The 14,286-nt window shown below is 43.8% G+C and overlaps 1 protein-coding gene across 5 annotated transcripts in view; it reads left to right on the top strand.

Annotated features, from left to right (window-relative positions):
* The window catches only part of tbc1d2 (TBC1 domain family, member 2), a 31,022-nt gene extending 18,990 nt beyond the window's left edge, over positions 1 to 12,032 (top strand). For 4 of the 5 annotated variants that reach the window (XM_064954823.1, XM_064954820.1, XM_064954819.1 and 1 more), the window contains 13 exons: positions 2,620 to 2,746; positions 3,531 to 3,646; positions 3,905 to 4,143; positions 4,413 to 4,682; positions 4,942 to 5,067; positions 6,824 to 6,934; positions 7,093 to 7,265; positions 7,562 to 7,874; positions 8,003 to 8,190; positions 9,175 to 9,295; positions 9,578 to 9,763; positions 9,969 to 10,090; positions 10,767 to 12,032. In XM_064954823.1, the coding sequence (XP_064810895.1) occupies positions 2,637 to 2,746; positions 3,531 to 3,646; positions 3,905 to 4,143; positions 4,413 to 4,682; positions 4,942 to 5,067; positions 6,824 to 6,934; positions 7,093 to 7,265; positions 7,562 to 7,874; positions 8,003 to 8,190; positions 9,175 to 9,295; positions 9,578 to 9,763; positions 9,969 to 10,090; positions 10,767 to 10,971 (2,280 nt within the window). In that variant the 5' untranslated portion in view covers positions 2,620 to 2,636 and the 3' untranslated portion in view covers positions 10,972 to 12,032. Of the gene's footprint in view, positions 1 to 2,619; positions 2,747 to 3,530; positions 3,647 to 3,904; positions 4,144 to 4,412; positions 4,683 to 4,941; positions 5,068 to 6,823; positions 6,935 to 7,092; positions 7,266 to 7,561; positions 7,875 to 8,002; positions 8,191 to 8,852; positions 9,138 to 9,174; positions 9,296 to 9,577; positions 9,764 to 9,968; positions 10,091 to 10,766 lie in introns of those variants that run through there. The other variant, XM_064954822.1, reaches the window with a different exon arrangement.
* The last annotated feature ends 2,254 nt before the right edge of the window (positions 12,033 to 14,286 follow it).

Here is a 14,286-nt window from a genome sequence, read left to right as displayed (position 1 = left end):
TGAACAGGTCAGGGTTCCATAGCCGCAGGAAGAACAGTTGAAACTGGAGCAGCAGCACAGCCAGATGGACTGGGGACAGCAAGGAGTCATCAGGCCAGGCAGTCCTGAGGAATGGTCATAGGGCTCAGGTCCTCAGAGAGAGCATACTTCAATTCACACAGGACACCGGATAAGACAGGAGAAATACTCCAGATATAACAGACTGACCCTAGCCCCCCGACACACAAACTACTGCAGCATAAATACCAGAGGCTGAGACAGGAGGGGTCGGGAGACACTGTGGCCCTGTCGACAATACCCCCGGACAGGGTCAATCAGGCAGGATATATAACACCACCAACTTTGCCAAAGCACAGCCCCCACACCACTAGAGGGAAATCTTCAACCACCAACTTACCATCCTGAGACAAGGCCAAGTATAGCCCACAAAGATGGGGGGGGGGGGGGGGCAAACACGGACAGGAAGATCATGTCAGTGACTCAGTCTGTGTGTCAGTGACCGAGTCTGCGTCTCTCACATGAATAGGCAGACCATTCCATAGAAATGGAGCTCTATAGGTGAAAGCCCTGCCTCCAGCTGTTTGCTTAGAAATTCAAGTGACAGTAAGGAGGCCTGCGTCTTGTGACCATAGCGTACGTGTAGGTATGTACGGTAGGACCAAATTGGAAAGATAGGTAGGAGCAAGCCCATGTAATGCTTTGTAGGTTAGCAGTAATACCTCAAAATAAGCCCTTGCCTTAACAGGAAGCCAGTGTAGAGAGGCTAGCATTGGAGTAATATGATCAAATTTTTTTGGTTCTAGTCAAGATTCTAGCAACCGTGTTTAGCACTAACTGAAGTTTATTTAGTGCTTTATCCGGGTAGCCGGAAAGTAGAGCATTACAGTAGTCTAACCTACAAGTGGAAAAAGCATGGATTAATTTTGATGCATCGTTTTTGGACAGAAGGTTTCTGATTTTTGCAATGTTACATAGATGGAAAAAAGCTGTCCTTGAAACAGTCATATGTTCATCAAAAGAGAGATCAAGGTCCAGAGTAACGCCGAGGTCCTTCACAGTTTTATTTGAGACAACTGTACAACCAAGATTAATTGTCAGATTCAACAAAATATCTCTTTGTTTCTTGGGACCTAGAACAAGCATCTCTGTTTTGTCCGAGTTTAAAAGTAGAACATTTGCCGCCATCCACGTCCTTATGTCTGAAACACAGGCTTACAGGGAGGGCAATTTTGGGGCTTCACTGTGTTTCATTGAAATGTACAGCTGTGTATCATCCGCATAGCAGTGAAAGTTAACATTATGTTTCCAAATGACATCACCAAGAGGTAAAATATATAGTGAAAACAGTAGTGGTCCTAAAATGGAGCCTTGAGGAACACCGAAATGTACAGTTGATGCTGTAACCAAGGCTCCTAGTTCAGCAGTTGGATTTTATCCACTTGGTATTGATTTGACATGGTAGCAGCTACAGTATTACTCAACATTATTACTCCGTAACTACGCCACACTTTCTTAACTAGTCAATAAAACAAACACCACCTCTTTTACAATAGTATTTCAACAGTAGAATATGAAGTGTTCGAAGAAGTCTAACCAGGGCCAAATTCAGTAGGCAAAAGTTTTAGAATGTTGCAGATAGAAATGTCATGAATAGAGCTGAGAGACATGTTTGTTCTATGTAAAATATTTATATCTTAGAGTTCCACAATGTTTGCCTACTGAACGTGTCGCAGGTGATCCCAATGTGCCCTGCTCTTTGACCCCTGGGTACTCTATGTAATGGATGTTTAAGCTACAGCTCCACTGACAGCTGCAGGAGGTGATTCTGCATGGCCCAGACAGAGAGAGGGCGAGATCGAGAGAGAGAGGAAGTGCCCGTCTGACACACTGCTGAACTAGGAGCCTTGGTTACAGCACCGCATGGCTACACTACACATACTACAGGCTATTCTGGTCCAATAAATCAACACATCCGTATGATATTTTGAAGCTTAAACTGCTTGTATAAGTGAGAAATCCAACTGTTCAAGTCGTAGCTGTCTTGAATATGCATCAATGAACAATGTAAAAGTGACATTTATTGATAGTTCCCTGTTTTGACTTTGCCCAACGCCATTGAGTTTGCTCCTGTTGTAGACACAATCTTTCCTACCAACTGGTTTGTGAACTTTGAGGTATTTCATGCTTGTCCTGACATGCCCAGAACGTTTCACGACGGAACAGAACAGTATGCTTTGACCGTGGTACTCCTTTGAATATTCCCACGGTCGCCATTTGAAGTTGTATCTAGCGTGCACAACTTGGTTGCCCAAAAGATATCAGGACTTCTGTCAGTTAATAAAAATATATGAATCTTTTAGACTTTTCAATGGGTCTCACCCCATGGTGTCATAACTTTCAGTTCATAGCAGTACAGTAAGAGCAAACAACTTCATCTCAAGACCAAGTGGCCGGATAGTCATGGTCTTTATTCTCTGTATTACAGCCCATAATATCACTCATTGTCTTCAGCCAGAAGGTTCCTGCTTGTTACATGAGTAGCTGTGTCCTTTGTGTGCCCTGGCTCCAGAGGGCGTGATCCACTGACATTGTTCTTTCCTGTTACTTCCTGTAACGTAGATGACTTCCTGCCCACCATGAAGACCCCGCCAGGCCTCTTGGGTGAGGAGGCTGCCAATCTGCCCGCACCGCAACAACGGGCCCCCCTAAGCAACTTCTCCCTCAAACATCCTCTGATAGAGATTCAGTAGGTGAATTTATTTATGAATTATTTTTTTCACCTATCTTTACCATTCATTAGGCATTGAGGCATATGACTGGACCTGTACAACAGATGGTATGGGATACTAGGGCTGGGAATTGCCAGGTACCTTCATGATACAATATTATCATGATACTTAGGCGCCGATACGATATGTATTGCGATTCTCAAGATTCTATCTGTATTGCAATTCGATACTGTGATTTTATTACGATTCAATGTTCCAAACATATTGCTCACTCTGCTGCAGAGGGACGAGAGAGAGCCATGAGAAAACAATCAGTCATGCAAATAAAAGTGCTGAAAAAAAAAACAACCTATGAAGGTTTTGGTGCAGGTACAGCCAACTAGCGCAAAAGTAACATTGATATTGTCAAAACGATATGATGTTGTAGCTTCAAAAATATTATCCCAATATGTAACTGTGTAGATTTTTTTTTCTCCATCACTTTGGGATACGTTGTAGTAGTTGACGATTGACTTGATATTCATCAAAGTTTTTGATCGTAGCCACAAACAGCTCTGTCTATGTGACTACAGGTGTTTGTTCTCTGCCAATCGAACATGTAAGGATTGACTTCATAGTGAAAGTGACTTTGAGATTAATGTTTTTTTTGGAGGACTTGTACCTTAATCGCTTCATAATAAAGGGATTGTTCTAGTAGTAGGTTTACACTAAGGCTGACACTTGGGGGTGGAGATGTTGGCGTGCATGCTTATGTGTGTGTGTGTGTGTGTGTGTTCTCACACATGCGTGCTGCTCCTACAGGAACTCGGTGCACAGTCTTTTTTACAAGTGGTCCTCCCAGGAACTGAGTCGGAGTGTGTTCCATTTGGAAGCGCCTCCTCCCTGGACCCCCTACCAGACAGCCCAGGACAGGCTTTGTATGTCCCACACACACCCTAGCCTCTGGAGATGTTCTCTAATTCACTGGCATCCTTCTGCCCTCTGTCGGCAGCTGATTGAAATCATACAGAAGGATCAGGTTTTCTCATTGTCTAATGGCATAATGTCATCATTGCTCGAGTAACATTGTCATTTTTTTTCTCGTCTAAACAAAGAAACATTTTATTTCACAAGTTAGTGATCTCACAGTCCATAATAACCACAGAGCCATAGCTAACCTCCATGCCCTCCTACAGACCCTAGGACTCCCGTTGACCCCCCAACTCCTACCACCCCGCTGCTGTTGGCGGACCCTGCGGGTGAGCGCTCCCCAGGGGAGGGCAGGTCGTTCACATGCCCGTCCCCGAGGATCAGGAGGAAGACTAGGGGCAGCTCTGCCACCATGCCCGCTGCGCTACGGGAAGCTGCTTCAGACAAGACTACCCGCCTTCAGCAGGAGAAACACATGCTGGCTGAGGAGGTCAAGGCCCAGAAGGTTAGAGCTAAGATGAAAGCTGTGCCAGATCTAATAAACCTCCAATATCTTAAAAAGCCATGCTTGATTTCCACCCTGCCATTATCCACTCTCTGACGTCTAGAATATGGCGTATTGATTGGTTTGATATGCCTACAAATATCTTGAAATTCAATGTATTCCTTCTCATTTGAATCTGTGCCAGACTAGATGGACTAACCTCACTATTCACCTCCCATCCTGCCCCTGGCTCTACCCTATCCTCTTCCTCCTCCCCTTCCCCCATCCAGAAGCTGGTGTGGCTTCTCCACAAGGCCCTTGAGGCGGCTCAGCTGGAGAAGCGGACCTGCACGGAGTTCCTGGCTGCCGAGTGTGAGCAGGAGCGTCTGGAGCTGTTGAGGCACCGCGAGCGCCAAGCCGCTGACCTGCAGGGTCGTCTGGAGGAACTGAAGGTCGAGGCGGAGGGTCTGAGGGCGAGCTTGGCCCAAAGGGACGCCCACGTGGCCGAGCTGAAGGAAAACGTCACCCTGATGATGGCGAAGAACAACTCCAAACAGGAGGTGAAACCCATTTTTGGGGTCTGGTCTCGTATTCACAAAGAGTCTCATAGAAGGAGTGCTGATACAGGATCAGTTTAGCCTTATCGAGCATAATGATTATGTGGACAGTGGGGACCTGATCCTGGATCAGCACTCCTACTCTGAGATGCCTTTTGAATATGGGCCCGAGTTCTATTTGGCTCCAAGTGTATACACTTCATGATATGATAATGTATGGCATCACTGCCTAATAAGATCATATTTTCTGATGTTATCCCAGGTGATCCTGAAGCTGTCAGAACAGGTGGCGGCCTGCATGACCGACCCAAGACGCACCATGTCCACCACTAATGGCCTGGAGGCCCTGACCTTCCACCAGCTGCAGGAGGACACTGAGAACCTCAAGGTTGGTTTGTGGTTGGTAGGTAGTAGCTCAGTCCAACACCAGAGATGGAATCAAGACTGAAGCCCAGCCTCGACACCAAGAACAGGAGCCTAATTTATAAATGTTGCATACTCACAAAATATGCCCCAAAACATGCGCGTGACATTTTTTTACGTAAAAGTTGGCATTTATAAAAACTGAACTTGATGTGAGAATGTGCTTATCCACCCACAAACTTTAGACCATGTCTACGCACAGTTTCCAGTGGTTGAAGTATTGCATTGCAAGAAGGCAAAGTAGCCTATTAGCCTTGTGCAAATGGGGAATATATATACTGAATGTACAAAACATGTCTTTCCGTGACATAGACTGACCAGGAGAATTCAGGTGAAAGCTATGATCCCTTATTGATGTCACTTGTTAAATCCGCTTCAGTGTAGATGACAGGGGGGAGACCGGTTAAAGAAGGATTTTTAAGCCTTGAGACAATTGAGGCCACATGGATTGTGTATATGTACCAATCCGAGGGTGAATGGGCAAGACAAAATATTTATGGGCCTAACCAGGTATGGTCGTAGGTGTCTGGCCCACCAGTTTGTGTTAAGAACTGCAACGCTGCTGGGTTTTTCATGCGCAACAGTTTCCCGTGTGTATCAAGAATGGCCCACCACCCAAAGGACATCCAGCCAACATGACACAACTCTGGGAAGTATTGGAGTCAACATGGTGACTTATTTATAACAACAACAACAAACCGGTAGCTAAATATAATAACTACATGCAATTATCTTTGCATTCTAAAATAATTAGAAAGCTATTTCTATGCATAATACATACCTCTTTTCTGACTGATGGTTTCATACGCGCGAAATAGCCTATAGGCCCACAAGTTAGGATAGCCTAGACAGTATTTAATTTATAAACATAATATATATATCACAACCATTGCAACTTTTCTGGCCATGAGTTCATATTCCCGAAGTATCCATTTAACGAATTACCATGCGCATCTCTCATTTAATTTGGCCTATTAGAGAGGCTATTATAATTTCAAGTTTTTGCTCTGCATCCAAAAGGGAGCGTGGTTTATAACATACAGGTGAACAGACAGTTGATATTTTGCATTGAAGTGTATCACTACCACTGGTACAGCCTACTGTAGTTTAGATTTTTTTTTTCAGAATGGACAATGTTTCAGTTTTTTTGCACATTTAGGTTCAGGACAAAGTAAATGCAAAACTACTATTGAATTCAAACTATATGTTTACAGGTCCACAACAATTTGCAATTGTTTTTGTGTTTCAGAAACGGTCAAATGTCAACGCAAAAGAAAACGACATTCTGCCAACACCTCCAAAGACATTTGATATTTCCTTTAGATATAACGTGTTGGTCTAATTCCAATACTTCCAAAGTATACAGCAAATAAGGGTGTTATTGTCACTCTAAAAGGTGAATGACAGGAGTTATAATGCGCGAACAGGTTTACGACAGTTCTGATTTATAACCAGAGACATGCATATGCCGTGCTCCCACGTTTAGAAATCTCAATTTTCGTACGTGGCAGTCTTCAAAAAAGATCACACGCAGATATTTAGTGTCAAATTTACGCAACAGTTATAATTGGTGTGCCAGAACATTTGAGTCTTTTGGAATAGAATCTCTATTCTCTGGTCCAAAAAAATGTAGTTGTAGTACAAATATGAATCATATTTCTTTGCTTATTTAAATGGCCTTCACCCTGTCCTTCCTCTCACTATTAATAATTCTCACACAGGATGACATTGAGGCCTACAAGATCCAGAACAAGTTCCTGAACTCTGAGATTTACCAGCTGACCAAGCTATGGCGCAACAGTTCAGAGCAGGAGAAAAGCCTTATGGTAAAGGTGGGTCTGCCTTGTGAATATGGGCGCTACTCAGTGCCAAATACATCTGCATGTGCTGTTGAAGTGGGTTGTGGTTAAGTGAAACACTGAAGGCCACTACAGTTGATTGAATTGGGACCTCTGTCTCGGTCTTAGGGTGTGCTTATTTTGTGTTGCAGTGTGCCTACCTGGAGGCCCGTAACTGTCAGATAGAGAGTCGTTACCTGGGTGTACTGAGGAAGCTGCAGGAGAGCAAAGCTCTAGAACCGGGCCAGCGGGAGGCTGTGAGGAACCTCATAGAGGACGCACTGAAAGGAGACCTGAACGACGTCCTCAAACTCAACCCTGTCAGGTAACGGGCCCTGGCTCAATACTCTGAACTGGCTTCCTTTCCTTGTCTTTTTGTCTTCTCTGCTTCACTACACTGATAGATGACAGTACCAACCTTTTTATTTATTTGTATTCTTTATTCATACAGGCGTTCCTTTAAAGATTTACAACAGTCTCTTAAGGGGGACACCTTGTTACAAGAACACATTAAATCACCAATGCAGTCCCACAATGAACAAAAATGAGATTACTATGAGATTACAATGAAGGCTTAAATCATCTAAAAACAGTGAATGAACACTAATCTCCATTCCTCAGGGAGCACGATGAGTACGGCTTCAAGATCATCCCGGACTATGAGGTGGAGGACATGAAGCTGCTGGCCAAGATCCAGGCCCTGGAGATCCGCTCCCACAACCTGCTGAGGCAGGAGGCCGGGGTCAAACCCTTGTTGGACCGCTGGGCTCAGTACCTGGGTGGCCGCCCGGCCGATGACCTCTGCCCCTCCCCGGAGCTCAAATCCCTGCTGCGGTGTGGCGTGCCACGGGAGTACCGCCCACGGGTGTGGCGCTGGGTGGTAAGGGCACGCACACGCTCTCTGAGGGAGCGCCACCCGGATCGCTATGAGCAGGTGGGTGCTAGTGGATCAGGCTAGTTCACTTCCTTACAATGCATCTCTCAATTTCAGAATCTTTCTCCATCTGCCCGTCAGTCTCTCCATCCATCTATCTACATGAAATCCATCCATTACTGTTTCAGCTGTGCCAGAAGAGCCTTACGTCACCCCACCAAGCCTCCAGACAGATCCAGTTGGACCTACACCGCACACTCACCACCAATCAGCGCTTTTCCTCGCCCTCCAGCCCCACTCTGCAGCAGCTCCAACGAATTCTGCTAGCTTTCTCCTGGCAAAATCCCACCATCGGTTACTGCCAGGGCCTCAACAGGTACTTAAGACTCCCTATATCAGTCAGCAGTGTGCTCAATAAATCTTACATCTAGAGAAATACTGCCACCTAATGTACAAAGCTGTAAACTGATATAAAGTGCAGACTCCAAAATCATGTAAAATCAAATTTTATTTGTCACATGTGCCCGAATACAACAGGTGTAGACCTTTCAGTGAAATGCTTACTTAAATTATTTGTTAAGGACTTTTAAGAAGTTAAGTAAAAAAATTGAAAATAAAAGTAACAAATAATTAAACCACAGCAGTAAAATAACAGTAGCGAGGCTATATACAGGGGATACCGGTTAGTCAAGGTAATTGAGGTAATATGTACATGTAGGTCGAGTTAAAGTGACTATGCGTACATAAATGGAGAATAGTAGCAGCGTTAAGGGGGGGGGGGGGTGAAAACAGTCTGGGTAGCCCTTTAATTAGCTGTTCAGGAGTCTTATGGCTTGGGGGTAGAAGCTACTAAAAGCCTTTTGGACCTAGACTTGGCGCTCCGGTACTGCTTGCCGTGCAGTGGCAGAGAGAACAGTCTGACTAGGGTGGCTGGAGTCTTTGACAATTTTTAGGACCTTCCTCTGACACCACCTGGTATAGAGGTCCGGGAAGCTTGGCTCCAGTGATGTAGTGGGCCGTTCGCACTACCCTCTGTAGTTCCTTTGCGGTCGGAGGCCGAGCAGTTGCCATACCAGGCAGTGATGCAACCAGTCAGGATGCTACGAACTCAATCAACACAATCTTCTCAATTTAGGGAAGCCTGATTTTATAACAATTTATAACAATATAACATAATTTATAATTATTTATAAAAAAAAATGTTTGTGAAAATCTATGATTAGTCTAAAAACGTGCATTTTCCTAGATCTGGCTATTCAGACTAGGCTGTAGATATACCATACAAGCTTTCAGACTTCAAAACAATCTTGACAGAATATCCGAGGGCAATTATGATATTGGCCTGTCACTCCCCTTTCAGGCTGGCAGCCATAGCTCTCCTGGTGCTGGAGAGTGAGGAGGATGCCTTCTGGTGTCTAGTAGCTGTGGTGGAGACCATTATGCCTCAGGACTACTACACCAAAACACTCATAGCCTCGCAGGTAATGATCTGGCTCGAAGGAGCAAAATATGTGATTTTAAACAACTGTATAGATGTGTAAAATAATTGTCTATAGTTCTCTGTAATACAAATATGGGAAGTGGTGCTTTTAGTGGGATTTAATCAGTTTTAGTTCTGCATCTGTTCCATAACATGGAACTGAAACTTTTAAATTGCGCATACATTTCATGAACAACGTAATGAATTCAACAACATTGCTCATGTCATGCCAATATCTGCTGATGTGACTCAATATGACATGGTGTATGGGTGGATGTTGCAGGTGGACCAGCGTGTGCTGAAGGACTTCATGGCGGAGAAAATGCCCCGACTGACAGCCCACTTCGAGGAGCATAGTGTGGACGTGTCCCTCATCACCTTCAGCTGGTTCCTGGTGGTGTTCGTTGAGAGCCTGCCCAGCGACATCCTCCTGCGGGTGTGGGACGCCTTCCTCTACGAGGGCACCAAGGTACCACGCTTAAGTGAGACTAGCGCCTGGGCCGAAAGGAAATTCTAGCTCATGGTTATTCAAATGTGGGTTCTGTCTGCAGTATGACTGGTTGTTAACTGATTGACAAAATGATATTGATTGTCCAGAATGTACCCACCTGGTGTTACATGTTTTGTTGTTGCGGCAGTTCTAATGTAAACGTACATGCATGGTTTTGATCCAGGTGATATTTCGGTATGCCCTGGCTCTGTTCAAGTACAAAGAGGAGGACATCTTGAACATCCATGACAACGTGGAGATCTACCAATACCTGCGCTTCTTCACCAAGACCATCTCTGACGGCAGGTGAGAGGTCATTAAAGATCATCCAAGTTCAAACTATGGAGGCTGTGTTCTGAAAAAGCCACTATATTAGATGTTTCTCTAGTGGGATAGGAACCACTATAGTAGAGGTCTTAAACTCCTGGAGGGCTGGCGTGTATGTTTTTGTTACAGCCCAGTACACCTGATTCACCACATTTAGCTTGTCCTTTTGTATCATGTTTTTTTGTTGTATTATTTGTATGGTTTGTGCTTTTTGCCCTGTACCTACTGAGCCCATTATTTTTCTGCTGCTCTGTTTAGGCAGAGTGTTGCTGGCAGAGCAGACGGAATAGCTATTTGCTGTAGGCCGAGATGGATGCTCTCACCATATAAGTCAGATAGCTCAGTTGTCTCAGCTATGGGCTCAACACATGGGAGAAAACGAGGCTATACAGCCAGAGGAGTGCATTGAGGGCAGTATTCACAGCAGTCTCATATCTCCAAAAAAGAGCAGATATGATTATCTCTGTCCAATGCATGCAAGTAAAACGTGTGAGAGGGTGAAGTCTGGTGTTAGGGCCATTCAGCTTATGGAGTATTTTGTGTCTACGCTGCTTACATAGAGTTCAATTCTGTGGTTTCTTTGTATGGAAATAAGCAGGCTGAGTAATCTTGGGCTTGTGTCTGTCTCCTGCCTCACTTTACTCTGTTCCAACAGGAAACTGACCAACATAGCCTTCGGCGACATGAACCCGTTCCCCATGAAGCTGTTGAAGAACCGGCGTGTGCTGCATCTGGAGCGCCTGCAGGGGGAGCTCAGAGAGCTGGAGGCCCAGCAGAGGGAGTTTGTCACAGAGAGTGCAGAGCGTAAGGACAAGGACCTGGACACTATACTTGTCAGCGAGGACGATGAGGACCTGTAGAGATTCTGGACAGAGGGATGGATTCTGTGGAACTAATGGCTCTAATGGTTTTGGAGTTCTAGACTATATAGCCATCTGATTAAGAATGGCCCTGCCGGTACAGATATGACCCACCCAAAGCTTTGGTCCAAGACCTATTTTTTACTGTATGTTATGGTCAAGAACACTACCTGACCAACCTCATTCTCTCTAGATCATATAATAGTGTACATGCACTGCCATAGGAATTAATGCAAAATACACAATGTACACATTTGCGCACTTAATTTAACTACAGTATGTATTTCAATGAGCATATGTCACAGATTTTTATTTGACATGTTTCACTCGTTTGCCAAAAGGCACACTCCAGATTTTGGGTTGCAGCATATTTTGTCCAAATGCAGGATACTTGTGTGTTACTGTTTTGCATTTAGTTTACTTTTCCTGTCATTTGTGTATCATAACAAGATGTCGACTTTATGTATAATGTACAACTACGACAGTCAATGACAAGTTTACTTTCTCCAATTTATTACCTTGGGAAAAAAAATGAATATACATAAGAAATATAAAAAACAAAACATTGCCCAATGTTAAACAACCTTACTGCAGACATTTCTAAAAGCTACTGTTACACCAGTTAAACTGATGTTGCCTATCCAGAACAGTATCTCTCATTCCTGTGTGACAAGAATAGACGTGCAGTTTGTTTCCAAGAACGAAGAAGTCGACTAACATCTCGAAAAACAGTGGCTTTGTTGCTGAGTAAAGCTATTGTTCTATCTGTTAAGTCACGTGGAGCTAATGCCGTATTATTCACACCCTACAAAGATGGCCCGCCCCCTGAGGAGCGAGGGGAAAAACAGACGGAAAACATGCACGTCATCTATGGTCCAACATTTTGAGTATAGGTACTGGCTCTTACAATACTGGCTCTTACAATACTGGCTCTTCCTTCTCGGTAATAGGGTATTCTGTCCGCGCTAATAGAAGCTGACAAATCAGGCCTTGCGTCTCAGCTAATCGCAGAGCAGTTTGCTTTACTGTCGTGTAAAAAATAAATAAACCAGAACACCGTCTGTGTGGTTCAGTGTCTGATTTTTCCCGTTGTGCATCAACTGGTAACGTTAAGAGTTTGGCAAACAGAACGGTGTGGGTTATGACTGGTTGTGTTCAATGTACAAATCGGACAAGGCTAAGTGAAACAGTCCCTCGGTCAAAGTCTTCATCTTCTATGATGGACACATAGTCGTATGAAAAGGTTTGGGCACCCCTCTGAGGCTGCATAATAATTTACTCTTATCACAGAAAATAATCAGTGGCATGCCATTCATTTTCTGGGGTAATGTCCAGACAAAGATTTTTAGTGTAGCAATATTAAGTTATGAAATTAAATCAGATGTGAAAAATAGGCTATGCAAAAATGTGGGCACCCTTGTCATTCTGTTGATTTGAATACCTGTAACTACTTAGCACTGATTAATTGGAACACACAATTGGTTTGGTGAGCTCATTAAGCCTTGAACTTCATAGACAAGTGCATCCAATCATGAGAAAAGGTATTTAAGGTGGCCAATTGCAAGTTGTTCTCTTTGACTCTCCTCTGAAGAGTGGCAACATGGGGGCCTCAAAACAACTCTCAAATGACCTAAAAACAAAGATTTTTCAACATTATGGTTGAGGAAGGCTACAAAAAGCTATTGCAGAGATTTAAGCTGTTAGTGTCCACTGTGAGGAACATAGTGAGGAAATGGAAGACCACAGGCACAGTTCTTGTTAAGGCCAGAAGTGGCAGGCCAAGTAAAATATCGGAGAGGCAATGGCAAAGGATGGTGAGAACGGTCAAAAACAGCCCACAGACCACCTCCAAATACCTACAACATCATCTTGCTGCAGATGGTGTCACTGCATCGTTCAACAATTCAGCGCACTTTGCACAAGGAGAAGCTGTATGGGAGAGTGATGCGGAAGAAGCCTTTTCTACACACGCCACAAACAGAGTCGCGTGAGGCATGCAAACGCACATTTGGACAAGCCAGCTTCATTTTGGAATAAGTTGCTGTGGACTGATGAAACAAAGATTGAGTTATTTGGTCATAACAAGGGACGTTGTGCATGGCGGCAAAAGAACATAGCGTTCCAAGAAAAACACTTGCTACCCACAGTAAAATATGGAGGTTCCATCATGCTGTGGGCCTGTGTGGCCAGTGCCGGTACTGGGAATCTTGTTAAAGTTGAGGGTCGCATGGATTCCACTCAATATCAGCAGATTCTTGGGAATAATGTTGAAAAATCAGTGACAGAGTTGAAGTTACGCCGGGGCTGGATATTTCAAGACAACGACCCAAAACACTGCTCAAAATCTACACAGGCATTTATGCAGAGGAACAAGTTCAATGTTCTGGAATGGCCATCCCAGACCTGAATATCATTGAGAATCTGTGGGATGATTTGAAGCGGAGTGTCCATGCTCGGCAACCATCAAACCTAACTGGAGATGTTTTGTAAGGAGGAATGGTCCAAAATACCTTCATCCAGAATCCAGACACTCAGAGGCTATGGGAAGCGTCTAGAGGCTGTTACTTTAGCAAAAGGAGGCTCTATTAAATATTGATATGATATGTCTATTGGGGTGCCCAAATTTATGCACCGGTCTAATTTTGTTTATATGCATATTGCACATTTTCTGTTAATCCAATAAACCTCATTTTACTACTGAAATATTACTGTATCCATCAGTTATTTGATAGATCAAAATGAAACTACTGACCCAAACACCCCATTATTTATAAATGGAAATCATGGAAATTGTCAGGGGTACCCAAACTCTTTCATACGAATGTACTCATGAATGACATGTCGTTTTCAGAGAAATGCTGTTTAGTTATCAGTCTGTCCTGTGCCTTAAGTGGATTCCTTGATTGCACTGGGCAGGTTCTCTCACTTGGGGAATGTTCCATCCTCTGAAACATTTTAAAAAACATCTCTACATTGTACTGACTGACAGCTAGTCATTCAACTATAAATATTTTACAGATACTTTAAATTGATCAGTGTTTAAATGAATACCATCTTAGTGCAATTCTTAACATGCTTTGCGCAATGGGGTTCTGCGGCAATGTTAATTCGGCTTGACCATTTTTTTTCTAAATACATGCTCTTTAATATTTCATAGGTACATCAGTGTACGGTCTAGTAGTGTATTCCCGGAGAAAAGCGCACCAACAGACTTGTTTTCCTGTTTTGAAACATTAACAATGGTGTTGTGAAGGATGGCTGGTGCTTGTCATTCTCTCACACGAGAAGCTGAAAATGAAAAGGTTATCATGTGAA

This window comes from Oncorhynchus masou, chromosome 32 (assembly GCF_036934945.1).
Source record: "Oncorhynchus masou masou isolate Uvic2021 chromosome 32, UVic_Omas_1.1, whole genome shotgun sequence".
Taxonomy (NCBI): Eukaryota; Metazoa; Chordata; class Actinopteri; order Salmoniformes; family Salmonidae; genus Oncorhynchus; species Oncorhynchus masou.
Note: the sequence above shows the minus strand (reverse complement) of the source record. Positions and strands in the feature narration are given on the sequence as shown.